At 43.2% G+C, this 21,446-nt stretch overlaps 1 protein-coding gene across 1 annotated transcript in view; it reads right to left on the bottom strand.

The window, feature by feature from the left end:
• The window catches only part of LOC118337675 (formin-like), a 40,102-nt gene extending 25,442 nt beyond the window's left edge, over window positions 1-14,660 (bottom strand). Inside the window, 7 exon segments of the mRNA XM_035674804.1 lie at window positions 4,600-4,741; window positions 7,678-7,882; window positions 7,885-7,945; window positions 7,947-8,381; window positions 10,264-10,325; window positions 12,058-12,178; window positions 12,365-14,660. Coding sequence (XP_035530697.1) covers window positions 4,600-4,741; window positions 7,678-7,882; window positions 7,885-7,945; window positions 7,947-8,381; window positions 10,264-10,325; window positions 12,058-12,178; window positions 12,365-14,089 — 2,751 coding nt within the window. The 5' untranslated portion in view covers window positions 14,090-14,660.
• Between the last annotated feature and the right edge of the window lie 6,786 nt (window positions 14,661-21,446).

Below are 21,446 nucleotides of genomic sequence, written 5' to 3'. Positions count from 1 at the left end.
GTGCATACACATGGTCACAATTACTTATGACTGAATTAGCCGTAAAGCCAGAGAGAGTTTTGGCAAGGTAAAGCCCCGCTCTAAAAGTTAATGTGTCAGGCTTCTTCATTAGGTATTATGGCGTTGTCGGCTACTGGGCTGTCCAGTGGGAGCTGGAGAGCAGAAGCCTTAGAAGTGGGTATTGCATTACAGGGCGTTAGTGGGTGCCATGCTGCTTCCAGCTCTATTACCTGGATCACTGGGGATCTCCCATTCTAAGGACTTGAGACGGCTGAGTACCAGGCTTTCCCAACACCTCTAATTAACCACTTTGGACGGGCCACACTAAAAGCAAACCAGGAACCCTTCCCGCTCACCGTGGCTGCAGAACTCGCCAATTAGCCTAAACAGTTACGTTAATGAGAAAAGACAACTGATGCTGGATGCTTGGTTTCAGACACGCAAACAGCTTGGCTAAGCGAAGGGAGCCGCTTGATGCTGATGCTGAGACAGGTAGGCATGAATAGCAGACGGCTCCCTCCTGTGGACAGAAAGAGAACTGAGAGACACTCGGAGGCTTTCATTTGAAACTGCTCTGGACACTTGAATAACACAGACAGGTCAAAAGGAAAGAGGAGGCGAAGAAAAAGAAGAAGAGAGAAAAAGTGAGCCGCCTATGAAAATAAACAAAATGATGGAAGGAGACTCGGGGAGTGTCAGCAGTTTGAGCTGAAGCAGGTGGCTGATGTTAGGCGAGGTGGGCAGGGTGATGCAGGTTCACAACCGAGGGGATAGTTTACACAGCCCCGGCTGAGCAGCCAGCCTTCTCCGTGGTTACTGTCTGTCTGACTATCTGTCTGGAATCACCCAGGCAGATGTTTCAATAACAACTGGATCAAGACTTCCCATCAATAACCACCTACAATACACTCAACAACCCCAGTGTCACCCAGCGGTGTTAGTCTTACACCCACTCTCCCACGTCATAGCCTGAGCTACAAATATGTCTTTAATAAACGCAGTATGATTGCTCATAAGTTATTCCCATAAACTGGTTAAAGCTGCTGTTTGTTTAAGGAGATCCCCCGTGTATGAACTTGATACAAGTTTGATTTATGTGGTTAGAGGAAATGGCCGTTTTTTGTGTTTACTTACGTGCATATTTGCACACATACAAACTCAACCGCACATTTAGCTTAATAATTTCTTCATCTTCATCCATCTCTCCCTCACCCCTAAGCCCCCAAATCAAGAATGCACCGACATGCCCATTCTCTCCGCTCCCCCCGACTCCTATAGGTGCCCCATCTTCATCACCTCCTCTAGCCAGCGGAGTGGAGCCACATGCCTGCAATTATACCCCTGGTCCAGTCGGGTCCGGTCTGCTCGGGTGGGAGCGCTCTCTTCCATGTCATCTCCTCTGCTTTGATATGCTAATCAGCAGAGAGAGAAGGGCTCTAGAGTAAACAAGAGCTTTGATTTTTCTATGGCACACATGATAAAGATTAACTTACTCATGTAGGCATCGGCTGCATCCCCCGAGTTTCAACTTTTGGCGTGTGGAGTTGTTGGAAAGCGGGGAAGTAGCTCATATGCATAATGTACACACACATTCCATTCCCTCCCACTCATCTCCTCTCGCCGCACAGAGCCCCGGGCTGTGGTGTTAGCATGATCTGGCAACACTTTCTGAGCAAGTGCATAATGGCTTTTGAGGAGGTGCCGTCATCAAGCCCACAGACGGACATGCACACACACACACACACACACACACACACAAACAAACACATGTCGGCGCATATACAAACACACAGAAACAAACAAAAGTGTTTTTTTGTGCACAAGTGCGTGTTGACAGAGACAGGAGGCAGGTAGTCTGCGTGAGTGTCCACTGTCTTTGGTAGTCACGCAGAGGGACAGAGACCACTGTCTGGTCAGATTCTGCAGAGTAAACCAACCATGTTAAGCCCCCCTAACATCTAGCATGTTATTATTAAACAAAAATTACACAACGAAACTAACGGAATTAGTAGTAAAAAAGAATCTAAATCTAAATTGTGAGAGGCTTTCAAATGATTAATTCACATTAATGCTATAAGAGAAATAGCCAATCAAAAATACGGATATATATTGATACCTTTGTTATTCTGACAAATTTGTATGATCTTATTTGTAAAGTTAATTTATTTTATTAAATCTTTAATATCTTCAATTAACCCCAGAAACTAACTAGAGCTGAAACAACATTACTTGATGGTCAGAAAATGAATTGGCAACAATGTTAACTGGTTCTGCTGTTTTTAATATGTCATCATGGTTCTGGGAACTTATGATGGGTAGTCTATACACCAATGATTCATTCATTAACTGAGAAATAACCTGTAGATTTATAGATAATCAAAATAATTGTTAGTCTCGTACTGAAATAATATAATAAGGAGAATATATCAACACAATGATGAGTGCAGTCAAAAAAGATGCATGAAAATATACTTCAATCAGAATCAAAGCCAGCTTTATTCCTTTGCACCACTCAGGAATGCAAAAAAAGGAGCATGACAGGGCACCCTGGTGGCTCACCAGGTAGAGCTGGCACCCCATGTACAGCGGCTGAGTCCTTGCTGCAGCGGCCGTCGGTTCGGGCCCGACATGTGGCCCTGTCATTCCCCCTCTCTCCCCCTTTCCTGTCTATCTTGAGCTGTCCTATCAAATAAAGACAAAAAAAACCCTAAAGATAAAAATAAAAAAAGTAGTGTGACATCCTATCAAAAGCATGGCAAGGAATGATACCCTGACTTAAACTTAAACAATTTTTTTGGCTTTTATTGCCATGGGGTGCCAGCTCTACCAGGTGAGCTTCAGTGTAAATATCATCCTACAAGGAAGCAGCATTTACAACTGTCAAGCTAAAACTATTATGGATTATACATATAATATTATAATATTTCAGTCAAAACCTGTATGATAAATTACTTTTATTTTGAAATGTATGAATTAGAGTAAAAGTAAAAGTAAAAAAGAGCTTATGATGATCTTTTAGTACATAATCTTACTTTCAGCTGTTTGCTAAACACAGGCCCTGGTCTCTGCTTGGTGGCTGAGGGACTAAACACCCACACCCTCACCCATTCAGTCCATTCCTCCTCAAACCAGTAGCACCTAGTTTCCATCCCTGCTCTTATCCCTTCCTCCCCACCATTCCAAAAAAATCTGTTGCTCTTCGTTCTTTGCTTCCCTTCCTTTCTTTCCCACCCGTTAACCAGCTGAACTTCTTGGAAGCCATCATCAGCTGGTGATTCAGATGATTTCTTGCTCAAATGATTTCTCTCTCTTTAACTCAGAGTATAAACTTTCAGGGATAAAAAATGATTACGTAAACAAGTTTCTTTTATTTTGACGACCTTTCCAGTGTGTTGGACTCCTGAGCGGGCTGAAAACAACCATGCCTTCACGCATTCACTTTCCCTCTTTAATCGTAGAGTTGGACTCTGAATGCTCTTACAGGCTCTAAACACAGACCTTTATATTAAATGTAAGACTCCTGTATAATCACAGTGCTGGGGACAAAATGTCTAAACATAGATATCAACCCCAGCCAGTGTACCATACAGGTCTTGGTCTCAAATGCAGTAAAAAAAAGTTTTTTGATTGATATGAATTTGTTTCAGCAGTGTTTCCATTAGTGGGGTCAAACCTCTTCCAGGCTGATGTAAGCCCAGACAGGAGACAGTTGGCAGGATTTGTGTCTGGATGTGGCTGTCTGAGTTGGATCAAATGTTGGACAGTTTGCCGCTTTAGAGTGACCAGACTGAACGGAGAGATCTAAGGATGGAGATCAAGGACAGAAGAACACACACACACACACATTGGGGCCCTCTGCAGCAGAGTGGAGCCTTAACAAATTGATCAGAATAGGGGATGTGTATGGATTTAGAGGGGGCAGTCTGGGGCAGTGGCCGATTTTTAACTGCTTGGACGCCACAGTGAGGACCAAGAGGCGGCCAGGGTGCTGACGCGGCGCTGGCTGCAGCAGAGGTGCAGAGTTGCAGGATTTGACAAGACATCAACAAGTGTGTCTTCGATGGGTAAGAGAGAACGGTAGATCAATCTGGCACAAAAGCACGTCTTTGCTGATTTTCCCTAACTCGGTTCATCTTTAAAAACTAAATATTGAAGCTTGCACAGATGAGGGGAAAAAAAACACGATTCTGAACCCCCAACTTCATTCCAATCCTGCACAGTTAGCTTGCCCAGAAAAAAAACAAGGGAGTGAACTCATAAACCGATAGCCTGTGTTGGCCCAGTGGAAGACCTGGCAACTGCAGCCAACAGTCTGGAGGAAGACCTGATGAGAGCCACAATCCATTTCTGCCCACTTCACCTTTTGTTATTTCTTTCTTTGATTTACGATTGGACATGACAGCAGACAAAACGCCTCTCTCAAACAAAGCCTGATAAGAAGCTAGCAACTAACAACGCCTTCAGGTGCCTGCAGAGGGATCAAATACAAAAAATGAAGGATGAATTACGCTTCCCACAAAACCGACGTCAAGGAGAAACGGAGACGATAAGAAGATTTAACCCGAAATGAGGAGGAGTGAGTGGAGTAACTGAATTTACCTTCTTAGTTTTGGCTTTCTTCTCATAAGTGTCCGATAAGGGCTTCTTCTTCGGCTGTAGTGTGGCCTTGGAGAAAAGATCCTCAAACTCATTGGTGTTGACGATGTTTGGCTCCTCCAGGGAACCCCACAGTGTGTTGTTGCTGGAAAAAGAAGTGAAGATTTTAATCTGCGCTTTATTTTGTTTCAACTTCCTCACAACAGAGGTTATAAAGGTGCTAAAGATTTGATCACAGTCACAATGACGGTGCACTCTAGAAAGATCTAGGATACTTTCCTTGGGCTAAACAAATAGCAGGTTCTATTTGTGGAAGCTCATTTGATGTTTATTCAACCTGCCCACTGTTTTTCATTTTCCATTTCGCTGTCTGGCAAAAACTTGGCAGGAATGACGGCGATCTCGGCTTTAAAAAGCACTGTTTATGAGCTAGGTGATAAAAATAACAAAGTTTAGGACAAGCTTGTTTCTTCAATAAAGGACCATTTCCAGCAAATGAACAAGAACACGGGAGGCAATGTTGTGTTTCAGAAGTTGCTGAGTAACATGGAAAAAACAAACAGAGGCAGAAATAAGAACAAGAGGTGTCTAAAGTCAAGAGGATGTTCAGGATGTAAGCACTCTGCTGTTACCAACGCATCTACTTTTCTGTCCACTTAAACGCAACACATCTGTCTCTGCTTTCCCTCCCAGAGTGTGTTAATCAAATAGACATTAACAGCAGAGTCAACAGGCTTACTTACAGATAAACCTATTCTAGAGAAATACTTTAGAGTGATGACACTACACATGCCTAATTACTGGTACCCTTTCACAAACTGCAGTTGGTCTCGCAGGTCATAGTTTACTGATATTACACCTCAGCTGTGAGCTCATGAGACTGGTGGGTCAATCTCCCCAGAGTCAAGGTCCATTTACAATGAGAAAGAGAACCTGGATACAACACACTAACACAAGCCCTGGCAGGCTTATCATGGCTTAAATACCAGAACAATCAAATGCATTGCCAGTGACTCGATTAGGGTCGAGTAAGTCCAAGTGTTTCTGCATGCAGTTGGCTTCCTATTGCAGTGGTGAGAGTATATTTATGTGGGGTAGCCAAGAGGACATAATGATACTGTCCCAAAATCCTCCTTTGATTCTGCACTCCTTTCTGAGAGGCTGAGGAAAATAAGTCCAATGTCGACTCTGAGCCCAACTGTGAAGGAATTTAGCTTGGAAAAGAAAATTACATCCAAACCTCAAGAAATATTTCCATGCAAGACAACTTTCTAATTGACCGGATTATGACTATAATTGAATTTGAATCTCCCTTAAAGCACTTTTCTTAATGCAGCTTCCCAACAAAGTGTGTCCCGTGCCCTGACAACTGTACTTTGTGTTTGGGCTTACATTTAGACACCTGGCATCATTTCAAACCTTACACTGTTCCCCCTCATAACTCAGAACCTCACACCATTAACAGAGATCACACAGCTGATCCAGCTATAGTTAAACATCTGACCCATTTAATGCCCCTTAACTTGGCCCTTTACAGTTAAATTTATAGCCGACATGAAACTGCTGTAGTGAAGTCAGTCAGTCCTCCTGCGCTGGCCAGGACCAGAAAGAGAGAGTGCGAACCACAACTCAGCTTCCCCCACTAATCCAGCCATGGAAATACAAGGCCATAAAGCTGGAAGCCTGGCACTCAGAGGCAACAACCACAGCCACTGTAAATGGGCTGGATAATCCACTTACAATTACAGAGTATCTGGTGCACCAACCATATCAATGATATCTCTCTGAACAGAAGTGTTCAGGGAAAGACCCCATTAGACCAGGGCCAATGAAGCTCAGACATTCATCAGCCCTGGGATAACAGTTTCACTCTTAGGATATCTTCATTTCGCCCAGGACTTTCTGAACCCCACTTTGATGACATTTTGCAGAATCCCCCAAAACTAATGAACTCAATGAAATCAAGTCGAGACCAAACACAATGAAATGTTAATCATTCAGTCAAATGTTAACTTGCCTTGTGCATTCTTAATTATTTCATATTGTCAAGTATGTATTAATATAGGCTCACCGAAGCTTTTTAAAGGTTGATACTGATACTCTCAGTATTTGGGAGCTTGAAAAATAGAATGATGATATAATTGTTTTAACATAAACAAACAATATTGATACAAATCCCCAGATTAAAAAAAAAAAAAAACAGATACATACGAACTGGGCAGGAAATTCTATCGTTCAAAAATGAACTTGTCAGTGCCCTCTAGTGGACAAACCATGTAATGTTAACAAATTATCTCAAACCTAGTTGGGCATTTGTGTACTGCAATTACTTGTTACTTATCAGCTGACATATACAAACATACATACATACCAACATATCTGCAATATGCAAATATCCGTAGCTCTAGTCCTTAACCCAGTGTTTAGTGTAATAATAAATACCAACGTGAACTGAAGTTATTTAAGTCCTGGGCTTTCAGTAGCCTTGGTTTTAAATGAGTGTTTGGGCTAAGAAATGTAAGTGCGAGGAGCCATTGGGATTTTTGTGTGCTACTAATGATTTTGTGTTGCACAAAATGTCTGATATATCTCTGAATACGGCAACATCTCTACGATGAAGTCCAAATAGTCAAGAAATTAGTTGTCAGATGATTAGAGAGGTTGTAAACAAGTCAATAGTTACACCAGATTATCTACACCACTTGATTTGTTTGTAAAAATTAAAGTGAGCACCACCGACATGCCAACAATAATCCCTCATTGCACAGGAAAATTGTGTGCACACAACTATGGTAAGTACGGTAGATTGTAGTTGAACCAGGGAGTCGGCCTGTAAACTGTGATGAATGTTTACAATGGAAAGTTTGGGGAATAATTTCACCCTTAGTCTTTAATTTCTCTTTTAAAAATGTTTGGTTAATCTGGAGTGTTGTTTACAACTTGTTTAATCAACTGACTCCTTGTGTTGCACAAGGACTTCTTTATAACAATGCTGCCCCATTCCCGGATCTCTACAATGAACTTGCTAAATATACCGTTATTATTACCAACTGAAAATCAATGAAATGAAAATGCTCATACTTATTGTCCTGTATCTGGATCCTGGTCCAGTACAGAGGCTTCATGGGACAGGCCGGCTCTATGGCAGGTTTCCGTGGGGCCTTATCCACATTCTGAAGACTGAAGCCTCCCATCGGGGGAGGAGGTGGTGGGCCGCAGCCTGGAGGAGGGGGAGGCAGGCAGGTTGGACCAGCTCCAGGTAGACCAGGAGGGGGAGGCGGGGGCGTGGGGGCTGCGGCCCAGCCGCACCAGGGAAAGGAGGTGGTGGCTAGGCGGGTGCGGGCGGAGCTCGCCATGTTGCCCGGCAAAGGGGGAGGAGGAGGAGGGGGTGGTGGTCCTCCCGAGAGGCCTGGTGGGGGAGGGGGAGGAGGTGGAGGTGGAGGCGGTCCAGGAGGCCCTGGGGCTGTTTCGGCTTTTAGATTTAGTTCGATAGAGTCTAAGTCGAGTTTTTTAGGCATGTTTTGGCTGGGGCTTTGAGCAAGCCCGCCGCCGTCACCCTCGGGGCTCCTGATGAAGGTCTCCCTGTCTGTCTGGATGCCCACAGTGCGGCAGATCTTGGGGATTGGGTCATCTGCAGTGGAGACTGCAGCGTCGCAGACTTCTCCCCGCTCCTGGCCTGTATTGTACGCCCTGTCTCTTTGCATCTTGGCAATGACTCCGTCCAGGTGCGACATTGAGACAGCGTGCTCACCCCGCAGTTGGAAGATCTGGAGCTCATAGTCGGACTGTAATGAGAAAGAGCCAGAGACAAAACAAATCCAGAGTATGAGAAACATTAGACATTTCCTATTATATTCGTATCTGTTTCGTTTCCTTGAATGAACTTAGATTAAAGTGTGTAATTATTGTTCCATGGGGCATTGCATGAACGTGATTTTTCGTTGAACAATAATAATCACATTAATTTTTTTCAGCTTTGTTTTTACCCTCATTCCCATTACATTTCTCTGCAATCTGAGGTTCATATCTGACTCGTACAGTGAAAACCTGCTAACTTGAGTTTTCATTTGACATTTCAAACAATGAAGAATAATCCAAACAAAGCAAAATATTGATTTGATACAGAAAGGAAATTGTTTTGCAATAAATCTTACACATGTTCCTTGTTAACTCGTGTCAGTTTAGAAATAGAATTACGCACGTTCCCTCCTTTCTTGTGGGCTGACTGTGGTACATGTTTCTTAGTGTCAGCATCAGTCCTTTAAAGGTCGATGTCAAATTAAAGGCTTTAAGCAGACAGGCTGAGAAACCAATTCTGAGGTCAGACTTTTCAAGGAAACAGCCCATAGAGTAATTTATCAGTGGTAGAAATGATGTAACATGGCCAGAGCTATGTTCTTTTGGTTTTCCAAGGGTATACAGTAAGTTTGACTCTTGATTAAGTTGGCAAAAAAGAAACACCAGGGATGTTCCTAATCTCTGCTTTTGATAAATGAAACAGACTCTTTTAAAATTAATTTTGACAGAGTGGTCGTGTTCGAGACAAAGATATCTATCACAGAACTCGTGTGGGGCGAGGACTGATCATTTGAAAGTAACATTATTACATATAATACGTGGCATTCAATAAATTTAGTGACACAGAGCCTTTTGTTTCATACATACGTCATATATTTTGGAAGCTTTATTTAACAAGACAGCTTGCAATATAGACAGGAAAGGGGGATAAAGAGAGGGGATGACACGCAGCAAAGGGTCAAAGGTTGCATTCGAACACATGGCCACTGCAGTAAGCCCTCAACCTTGGTACATTGGGCGCCAGTTCTACCAGGTGAGCTATCAGGGTGCCCCAACACAGTTTTAACTAAAACATTAACCAAATGTTTTGCCTCCATTTTAATCAGTATATTTTATGTAATTAAATAATGAACTTTTAGTATAGAAGAGCTAAAGGTCACATTAGGAGTCATAGATCAAGACATTAGGCCATTATAAAAAATGTATTACGTTTTCAATGGTTCACTTACTTCATGCTCATACTCAGTCTAATAAATAATAATAATTTGTCATTCTGACATCTGAATACTAGATGCTTGCAACCAAATCCTGTATACAATATCTCTAACACTACAACTACAGTTGACATTTGCCAACAGACTAAGAATCTTATTTAAGTTGTTTTTTTATTTTGACCTCTTTATATTGTTTTTTGGTATGTAAATGTACAAAATTAACTTTAAAACCTAAAACACTGACATGAATATACATTGAAAAGACATTTTATACACAGTTGTAGGCAAATTCAAAACCCCTGACATCTCAAAGCTTCTGGTGCTGAAAGCTTTACACCAGTTCAGCTGCTTCACTTTAACATTTCATGCTTACTTAGTGCCATCTTGTGTTCAGGGAAGTCAACTGCTAGGACAGAGCAGATTGTGTCTCACAATGTAACTATATTTGCTTTTCATGCATATCTCAAACACATGAATTATTGTCACAAATGTATTTTCATGAATCCCAAAGGACTATTTCATATTACACCAGAAGATAACTCACTTGTCCTGGCTAGTCTGCCCTCACAGACATGCCTGGGCTAATTTTCTCTAGCACATGATATGTTTCCAGTAATCATTTTAACATGTCTGCTAAAGTCACATGATAACTTACATGCATCCTCTCCAGATCTTCCTTGCACTCTCTCTTCAACTGTAACAGGGCAGCCTGGTGCTCTGAAAGAAGGCAGAACAAGGACACAACACAAACTCATTCTGCTGGTAAATGTGAAGTGAAAGTGAAATATGAAGTGTATATTCAATTTAATTATCACAGCTCATTGCTGGTGTTTCTCTACAGATTAAAAGATGTATTGGGTTGCTACTGGCTGATAAATTACCATGTTAAATCACTATCAGGCCAATCTACAAGACAAGAGACAGAAGGTGATTCTACAGAAGGGTGGGTCACTTTAACTATAAAGAGCCATATTTACAACTCAACCGACCAGTTTTAAATTATACCGCTGGCTGAAAGGAAAGCCAAAACAAAACATTTTGTCAGGTCATGACACAAATCAAAAATGCTGATCTGAATCATAATTCACCAAATGTCCACGATGTTACAGCAGTATTTGGGAATGTACAACAGAGTCCAAGAGATTCCTCTTATTTTGTCAAGAGGAATGCCTTGTCTTTAACTGCAAACCAAATCGACCTTTAGGTTATAAATAAAGAAACTTGAACCTGAACCTAGGAACCAGACAATAGAGACTAACCTTAACAACACATATTTTGAGCTGGAGCATATTTTCACTGCAATATCCTTACCCATCCTATCCTGTGTAACCCGGTACCCTGCCCTATCAAGTCACACAGTGTCTCGGCAATACAATTTAAAATTATTTGTGGAGTAGATTGTTGAGTTTGTGGCTCGTTGGTACATTTGTCTCTCTTTCTTCCTATTTACAGTTAAGACTAAAACCAAGATCATATAAAGAAGATCCTGTCTGTATATGCACCAGGATAGACTATCTATAGAGCCACACATAGGCAGTTTGTTGTAATGAGTAACATTGCATTGTCGCAATGATTAATATGAGTCAATGATTACAATCAGGTTAATCTTAAAAATCAATTAAAACTACTGTTACTGTACTTAATAGTCAATTACTTTACACCACTTAATCAATACTCTAATCTAGGTCCGTACGTGTGTGGAGAATTAACAGACGAGTGTTATCTATATGGCTCACAGTCTGGACTTTTGCTCTGCTTCTCAGATTCCACACGCTCTCAGCACAAATCGGCAGAAGAAGCTCAATTTAATCTATTCTCAGGGATGAAACTGCACCACACAGACCATCCAACAGCTGTTGCACTACCGTTATGCACTGTACGCTTTCAGTCAACACCATTTGTACTGTACGCGGAACATGAAAGGAAAGCCTTTTACTTTGTAATACAATCAGCCAGTGTGTGCTTTTAACCAATCTGCGTGTCATTACACCTTTAGAGTACAAGGTGGGCCAAACATGGCGTGCTGCCCAGGGTATACTTGATTCCATTAATGTTTTTACTTCCCACACACATGCTATCCTGTGGTGCCACGAACCAGCAGCCACACAAACAGCAGCATTAAGATGCAGACACAGACTTGCTGTGTTCTTAAATGGATTTAAAGGATGTTTTACACCCTTCTGCCTAGCTCTGCATGATTTGTCTCAGAGTTTTAAAGTAGGAGTGCTTAAGCGTGTGATAGTGGTGGCTCTTCTTTTAGTTTTTTCAAGAGATCCATTCAAAAATACTGTGACATAAATACAATATCTGCAAGGACCATTATCCACAAAGCCAATCGGTGTGAGGTGTGTCAGTGTAAGCTTGACTGGCGTGGTCCTCTGTCAGCATTCCTGGTCTTAGATGTAAATACCGACAACAGTGTCTAAAGCAACAAGCTTGAGCTTCTTACCTGCCTCTGTGTACTTGAGCCCCACCTTCTCTTCCTCATCTTTCGGTTTGGGTGGGGGCCACACAGCCTGCAGACGCCCGGGAGTCCGGTCCTCACTGTCTGTAGGGGACGTGACCTCTGTCTGTGGGGGAGAAAAAACAACATGCAAAAACGTCAGCATGTACCCTCGCAATGGAATGATTCAGCACCAGTCTGTCTCATGAATTTCCCCTTATCTTTGTATAAAGCTATTTCATTTAAATAAAGAAAGATGAAAATAATTTTGTGATGTTGAGATTTAAAATAATATAGGATTATGATTTCATACATTAGCCTCTGTGGGACTTTTAAGTTCCTTTCCAGGAGATTTGGAGCTTCTCTCAAAAATAGACCTCAGATTTTCCTTGTCATTCTTGATTTTCTTTTTCACTGCCTCCAGATCCACCTCCTCCACTTTTTCCTTTTTGACACTCCTGGGGCCAAAGATGCTCCTGAAGGTTTCATAGGCCAGATCTGAGGTTTTTTTTTTCTCCGCTTGGGATGTGGGGGTTTCTGGACTTGGAATTTTCTCTCCCACAACCTCTTCTCCATCCTTAGACTCTTTTTTGCTGTTTGGATCAGCATCCTGCACGTCATCTGACTTTTTGGACCCATCTTGGTTGTCAAGGTTGAGCAGCTGACTGAGCTGTCCCATTACACCGCTTTTAGTTTCCGTAACGGGTTTAGGCTCTGCATGCTTTTTGGCTGGAGAGGGTGTCTTCTGCTCGGGGAAAAGCTTGGCTTTGTTTACAGACTTCTTCAGGCTGAGCAGAGCCAGGTCAGCGTCCTTCTCCCTCTGCTTGATCTCTGACATGGTCTCCCTGTCTTCCCCCACCGCTCCTTTCTTCAGCACCCGCAATCCGCTGAAGAGAGCCGGCATCTGGAAAGAAGAGGGCGAAGAGAGCGCCGCGCCCCTGGATAGGGAAGAGGTGGTGGACGTAGGGGAGAGGGCAGCTGGAGGTGGCGTGTTTGTTTCTGGTGTCTTTGGAGATGTTGTGCGCTGTGAGGCAGGACTGGCACTTGGCTGGATGTCACCTGGGGACTCTTCCGGTGACAGCGACTTGGTTTGATTAGCGCTACCTGCAGAGTCCGACTGCTCCTCTGGCCTAGAGGATACTTGGACTGAAACTTCAGGAGTCTTAGGGCTGGAGGGAACAGAGGGGGACACCTGGCTGGAATGAGGTTCCTCAGTCCCCTTCTGAGCCTCATCCTTTTCCTCATGTGTCTCCTCCTTTTGTGTACTGTCCAAGTCCTTTAAAGGAGAGGCCTCGGCAACCTGACCTGCAGCCTCCGAAGCCACATGTCCGGAGATGATGGAAGGAACAGGCAGAGAACAATCTATGCCAGCATACTCGTCGCTCTCATCTGTTCTCACACTGTCGCTATTCTCTGTAGCACCAGATGTTTTTACATCCACTGACACGATGGTGGAGCTCTCCTTGGGACTGCAGTCATCTCCCTGTTTGGAAACTGAAGAAACCAGAACTGTTCTTGAGTCAGCTCTGTTGATGAACCTGTCTGAATATAGAATAGATTCTATAAGGGATGTCTCCTTAAGTCTGTGTGTTCTAAAGACAGGTACTTGGTACTCCGCCTCTGCCTCACTGGCATCTTTTGGCTCATCTTCATCATCATGGTCCACTTTGTCATTGTCCTCCTCAGGTAGGGTAGGCTCCCTGGTCCTCGCAAGCTTCTCTGACAGTCCAGTGCTGCTGCGGGCTGCCTCTTCATCCTCATTTTCTGTGTCGCTGTACGTTTCCACCCTAGTGACCTGGACCAGATCTGGGTCAACCGAGGTTCCAGACTCCTTGCAGGTTTCCAATGTTTCAGTAGTTTGACCACCTTCAACAGGAGGGTTCTCCCCATCTGCCAGCTCCTTGAAAGACGTTAGCTTAGCCGACTCCATGTCTGAAGAGGCAGATCTATCCCGGCTGAAAAGACTGTTAAAGACATTCAGGAGGGAACTAGTGGGCTGCTTCCCCGGCCCATCTAAGTTATTACTTGCACTGTCCATTTTTGTTGACACCAGACTGAGAGCAAAGAGAAGCAAACCAAAACAGGTAGTAGCTCCAGCAAAGTGTCCGATGAAAATGTCACAAAAGGTTCATCTCCCCAACTCCTGTTATCCAAACTGTTCCAATTCCACCTCTACTGCAGGCTGGGAACAAAAGGCCTTTGTATGGACAAATCTCCCCAGCTCCTCTTACCTTCTCCAGAAGGGCGCCAATTATAACAACACTATCCTGTATTCCTGTTTAGTGACACACAAACAGGTTGCACATACTACACTTTGATCATATCACATAAAGACTACAACTGACTGTATGTTGTCAGTAGTACAGTTCAGTCTCTTCTGTGCGAGCAAGATTTCCATAAAGCTGCAAGTGAAGTGAAGCTGTTCAGTGGCTGGAAGCATGTCCTGTAATCTCCCTGGGAGAACAGGAGAGCAGAGTTCACCTGCCTTTCACAAGAGCATTTCCAACTGTTCCGACAAGTTGAGCGGTATTATCCATAAAGTCGTGGATTTATCCTTCTCTATGTGGCTAAAGTCCTCCTCTAGTTTAGCTCTGTCCTCTTTAACTTGTCTCTCAGTTTACAGGAAAGCCCTGTGTGCTGTTGTGTGAGAAAAAAACCCTTAGGTTGGAGAAAAATGTGTCTCACTGGTCTACCCAGTCCGGGGACGCCTCCCTTCAGGTTCCTCCCTTCCTGGGAGGGAACCTGCAGAGCCCGGCACCGCAGGTGTCTGATTACCTCTGCTCACTTCCGTGAAATGGCTGCTGAGGTAACAGAGCAAGCACAGCGCGGGAGTCAGTCTGTGGTCAGGTGGCGAGCTGCAGAGGTCCATTAACCCAGCACTGCGGTGGGTTAGTGCAATACAGGGCTTAAGACGTGGTGATTAGTCAGCCTGGCTCTAGCCAGCTCTAGCTAACATGCTAAGACGCTAATATTTGTGATTAGAAGCTCATGAACACTCAGGCAGAGGAGGACTGAAAGAAGAAAAAATTACATTTAAATTCACTTACCTTAAGTCGCTAATGAGCTTTTACAGTTTTGATTCAACCTGGAAGTTTAGTTTTGAGTACACTTCTTAGCTAAACAATAAAACGATAAAATCAAAGGGCAGAGAGATACAACTTCTGTAGTGTTTCTTATCTAGCTCATCCTTGATTTAACCTGCTCTAACCTTTGATTTGATATTGATATTATTTTTTGTACTAATATCAAGAATGTGCTTAGGAAAACACAGCATTATTCAAACTGTGGTTGCCCATAGCAACCAAAGGTCAAACTCCTCTAAAACATTCCTTCAGGTCTAAGCTGGACCTACCAAAGGGCACACCTCTACCAAACTGTTTTAAAGTGGGCTTTTCAAATGTTTTGAATCCAGTTTTATGACTTCCTTAAAGAAATACTATGGTCTCCCCCTTCACAAGACCAATGACTAGAAAGAAAGAAAGACTACATGATGGCAAGTAAAAGAAATTGACATTTTTCACGACTCAAAATAGTGATGTTGAAAAAGGAAGCAATGCACCCAGCAATGTAACTGCGTGAATTATGGCAATACTGTTGTAAAACTATATCCCAAACGAGTATTTCTTTGTCACTGCTATCATTTTGTCACAATAAAAGTGGCCTAATACCACTTATAACTGCATTTTCCCAGGTTTGGTGATTATATTATTTTCTCTCATCTGAAGAAAGCCACAAATGAAAAGGGGGCTTCTGTGGCAGAGGAATTAAGTTATGTAAGATTGGTATTTCAAACACACCCAGTAAATCCCACCCAGAGGTTGTACTGGAGAGAGGCACTGCTGATAGACAATACCGTGATGTGAACACAGAGCTGACACATATGAGCTCAAAATAGTGAAAAGTTGCAGATGATGCAAACTTGACTTACAAAAAAAAAAAAATACCAAGTCTAGCCCACAGAATTTGACTAAATCATCACCACAGCCCTCCCTTTGTGTATTCCGCTGTTACAACACACTGAGAATACATCGTGCACAACAGAGATGTGTGTTTTTCTAATGAATTAAAATGGATGACTGTGACAATGAAGCCATGCCACAGCCAAGTATGTGAGATGGATGTCACTTTCACAACAATGCAGAGTGTCTAATTCTCTACACATGCCCTTTGTACTGGTATGTTAACCCATTATGCCTACAGTCAGGGCAGTTATTGTGTTCTGAGAAAACAATGTGTGGCTTGCAATGATGATACTACCCGCCTAAAAACCACACCCGGGTAATCTGCCTTATCTTCTACAGGAATGAATGCCTTTGCCAGACAGCATAATGGAATCTGGACAGACTTAGAAACAGTTTTTCCAAATCATTCTATCAGATGATTTAGACATGCAGCTCGGAAGTTCTTTAAAGATACCACTTATTAGCATAATTAAGGCCTACAAACACCTGGAAACAAACAATGCATTGTTCACTGCAGGGTTTTTTTTTAGGAGACTGATGTAGGATTATATCGGTCACATGCTCTGTGGCTCTTGTGTTGCAACTTCTGCTCAATAACAAGAGAGAGAAACCACTCCAATTACTCCTTACAACCTGCACCACTGAAAATATGTGAATATGAGATCTTCCTGTCTTTGTTCTGGATGAAAGAGGTTTTAGTAGAATGATCTCAGTCAGTTTTGGCTCAAGACCCCAGTCTGAAGATTAGAATCCATGACCTGTTAATCCATTTCTAAGAATTCATGATCAGGTGGTTGGATGTGAGTGGAGAGAAATCCCATGAGAAGGGGTGGTGGGAGGGTAAAGATATGCATCACAGCTCATTTGTAAGTGTTTGTGCTGCTCATGTTTTGAGGGCCCTCACCGTGCACTCCAGCTTGGGACAGTAGGGTGTGTCCCCGATGATGTCATCCTCAGGCGGTGTGATGCGTAGAAAGTCGAGGTGATCGGGGCGCGGAATGCGGGAGAGGGGCTCCTGAGGGTCATCGCCATCCAGCATCCAAATGTCATCCTGACGCAAGAGGGATTCGTCTACAGAAACACACAAACAAACGAACAACCACAGGGTAGTTAACGCTCCGTGTTGTGCAAGGAAACAGAGAGCATGGAAAAACAAACAACAGCATAACAGGTGTGATCATGTGTGACAAGGCTAAATACCAAGCACTGACTGAGGCAAGTTGCTGTGTAACCTGCACGTGTGATTAAAGTAGAACAAGGTAGAGAGCAAGCATCAGAATCTTTTAGCATCAAACAGGCAGCGAGAGAGACCCCTGTTCTGCTGCAGGCTTGAGGGCACATAGCTATTTTTATCTGCACTTAGCCGGCCCTGTTCCAATTGTCAAACACCAGTAGAAAGCCTCACTGATCCAATAAGGAAACAACGGCTACAGAGCACAGGGCCTAGAAAACAAATACCGGTTTCTAATGCTGATTTGCATGTTCACTGTAACAGAGCCGTGGCATGCCGTTGCTCAGCACTACCACTGTACCACAGTACAGTCAGATGCAGATAGGTGTGTGTGATTTGTCTCAGCCTGTGTATTTAGTCATCCAAAGGCCCTGAGGGACTGCTTCACCTTAATCTAGACTGGGAAACACTGCCCTCTCCTGATCACATAGAGGATGATGAGCAAGCTTTAATCGTGAAAACAGCTAAAACAGGGTAAAAGTATATTTCAAAATTCAAGAAAAACTCCTCCCTCTGTGCTGTTTTTGCCGCAGTATGCTGTGGAGGCTGGATTCATTCTGTGCATTTCAGAGCACCTGGCCTTAAATATTTACTGCTCAGTGGCACACTGGAGATCCAGCCTCAACTTGCAGAACTGTCCTCATGTGCTATGCCCTGAACAAATCACATGATGTTAACTCCAGGAACCAGGCTACTGCCAGCGAGCGAGGGACACACATACAAGCACATAGCAGAAATGTAATTTTACATTCTTCTCTCGTGCATGGAAACACGATACATCTTGACTTGATGCATGCATTTATTGTCTCAAGGGAGTCAGTCATGCAAGAATAAAGGAGAGTTAAGAGATGTTGGGCAGGGACATTGAGGTGAAAGAATGAAGAGGAAAGAAAAGGAGGTGGAGAGAGAGGGGAAAGAAAATAGTGCAAGTGAGGGGGGGAGGGTATAGATCTTGAAGCTTGGTGACCTCCATTTCCTCTGGCTGAAAGACAACACCTTGACCTGGGCAGAATTATGTGCTGGAAAGCGAGAAAATCATATTACTTCCTGTTAGATAAACTGCTAAAATATCCTATAGCCTCCCTTTGTAATGTGTACCCTTGAAGAGGGCATACAGTATTACTGTATTGATGTCCAGCAACCATTCTAAGGACTTGGAAGTCCCCTTGTGTAGCTCCCCAGAGGCTGAGTCTCAGCCAAATGCTTTAAATTCAGTTATGAGAGCCCACACACACAAAACTAACTGGGGGGTTTCATTAAAAAATGGAAGCATTGAAATTCAACTTCAGTATTCCACCACAATCAGTCATTATGAGACAGCAGCAATGCCTGCAGTCCCTCCAGTTATCTGGGACTTAGACAGCAGAGAAAAAAAGTAGGATTAGATTAATAACTTTTCATTATGATAATGCTGCGCTGCATGGCCCCGCAGTGGGAACTGCTGACTGTAGGCTGGGCCACTTCCAAATGCAGAGTTAAGCCCAGACCGGGCCAAGGAAAGAAACTACTGATCAGAAACAGCCCTCTCAACAGTTCCTGCTTCTTACTAAACTATGAAATACATAAAACAGGCAAACAATAAGCACATACTGACATATGCTTGCTATATTCCTTTATGACTCCCACAAACTATTTACAGTTATACAATATTGAGGGCTTGCTTGTGCGTGTGATTTACATTGCTGTCAATCCCCTGAGGCACAAATGCACAAGCAAGCCATCGGTCACTTAATTAAATATGCAGAAGGTGGAACACACTGCCACCATCTGGACGGGGAGAAGAAAAGGCACGTCCGTCTCCCTGTCGTCAAACACACTGCAGTGAAGCTCTGATTTCACTGCTGTATGCTAGAAATAAGACACAGTGAAGTAACACATAAAACTGCAATGTAATGACAGTAAACTGATATGGAGAAGCAACTCTTAGGTGCATTAGGTAATGAAGGCACTGCATTTGTTTATTCGATAGCTGATTTATCACCCTCTTACATGCACGCGCGCACACACACACACAGTGAGCTTAAGTTCACTAGCTCTGGGGGAAACTGCGCACTTATTGCTATTTAATCTCCCTCCCTGCTGCTCTAAAAGCCGAGAACGAATCACAGTGTCTTTAACTGAGGGGACACAGGGTGCAGATGGGATTGTGTTTTTGGTCTGACAGCAAGTAATGCTTTGCTAAATAGATCATCCCAACAGCAGTCCACCAAATACTGTCCATACACATGTCTATAGTACATACAGGTGTTTCCTTAGAGGAAAGTAGCAGGTGTTGAATGAAGTGCAGTAATCTCACAGTGAAAATTACAGTGTGCGAGTGACTGTTTCTGCACTCCTGCAAGCATTATCATTTTAACAATAAAGTATCTGTGTTTGGGGCGACTCAAAGACCGTTTAATGTCTGATCCTGACAGGTGGGTTTTGTCAGTGATGATGACCACGTGTCACTTTGCCGTCTGGTCATCACTCATCATGTGGTCAGGTAAAGCTTTGTGGAGGCTTTATTGGACATAACAACGCAGACATGAAACCAGAAAGTTATCCCCCAGTAACCATTAAAAAGTCACCAACTGTCTTGCTTAGTTTAAAAGCAGCAATTAGTAAACCTGATCATTTGCTTCGTATTTATAAGAGACTATAGCGGGCCAGACAAGACCGAAGTATCTAAATGCACATCTACTGTTTAAATACATGGCTTTCACAAATGAACACCAGTGTACCCCCTCCCACACTACAGTTTATCATTTCTATTACAAATGCAACAGCTTTGCTCAGTGTGCCCTATTTTATCCACTAAAAATCTATAACCTCATCATTTAGAGGAAAAGAACTGGGCCATGTGGCAGGGCAATTGCATCTGGCAGCCTCCACCCCCCTCCATCACTTTTAGCCAGGAAGGAGGATCATAGACTTATATATAAATCATGAAAAATGCAGGATTTATAAATCACCCTGTTTCTTTTGCGCCTGTCACAGCCGTTTCTCCACGCAGGCTTGTTGGCCGCGCATGGCTGTCAGGCTGGCTGATTGACTGACTGGTTTGGCTGTCGGTGATAAGGTCCATGTAAGGGGTAGCTACAAGTGGAAACTCAGAGGAGAGGACCAGAGCAGTAATGTAGCATGACATGATGCTCACAGAGTCATCATTACTCATATGAAATGCAGTTCTGGATGCTGATGGGTATATAGAGGACTGAGGAAAAGGGACGAGTGCTCTCATCGGGCCTGGCAGGCCATTGACTGGGAGACAGGAAATTTGGTTAAGTTCACTTCAGTGTATGTTCAAAATAGAGGGACGCTGAGGAGAAGCCTTTTAAACCTGCTCATACTAAAAAGCATGCGATAGAACCGAGCTAACATTTGCCAAGGTGGTAGTGCAGCAGTCATTTATTAAAGATAACAAGTTACACGTTATATGAGAAGGACCTTTGTGCCCTGTTTCCGTGTATGTAGCATGCAGCTCAGAGCAATAGTGAGAGACAGACGGAGAGAGACGCTCTTTTGGCCTGTTTTGGCAGAATCCACTTCATTATCTGAATAGAGCTGGCCCTTGTCCTCACTGGGTAGAACAATGTTGCATGGCAGAGCACTTTGTGTTGAATGACGGCTAGCAGGGAGAGCAGGCTGATACACTCTTGGTCTGCACTGATCAGTTTCATATGACCTTGCTGGAACGTATTGGGTAATCTGATTATGGTATTGCCTGCCATATGTCAGACAATAAAATGAGTAGGGTACTGAGGGAGAGGGGGTTGATAGAGAGAGGAAGACAGTGGTTGGGCTGAAAAGTCTTTTTAAAGCTGCTATAAATGAATATTTTATATATTTATATATTTTCCCCCGTAAACTCTACAGAGCTCTTTGTTTATGGGTTTACTGACCTGTAACTTGGCCTACTCTTTCGTTTCAGTCTCACCAGTCTAATTATCATCGAGTTGATGGTCACCAGTTGGCCATAAACTGCTGAATTGAATGCTAATGTTGCTCTGTAGATGTGTAAATAGGCAAGTGCTTGCTAAAAGGTTTCCCATTTCCACTTAAAAGATGTGTGTTTGTAGCTTGTTTCCACCGCCCACAAATGGCCAAAAAAAATCTATTATTGCAGGGTTTTTGCGCAGCTTTAAAATGAGGATGGTGTTGATAGTCCTTACAAGAGAAGAAGCAACACAATGCAAGCATAAAGAGACACTATCGGGCATACA

The sequence above is a fragment of the Morone saxatilis genome, unplaced genomic scaffold, assembly GCF_004916995.1.
Source record: "Morone saxatilis isolate NCDOM2014 unplaced genomic scaffold, NCSU_SB_2.0 Contig3, whole genome shotgun sequence".
Lineage (NCBI taxonomy): Eukaryota > Metazoa > Chordata > Actinopteri > Moronidae > Morone > Morone saxatilis.
The sequence above is the reverse complement of the archived record's forward strand: the minus strand, read 5'-3'. Positions and strand labels throughout refer to the sequence as shown.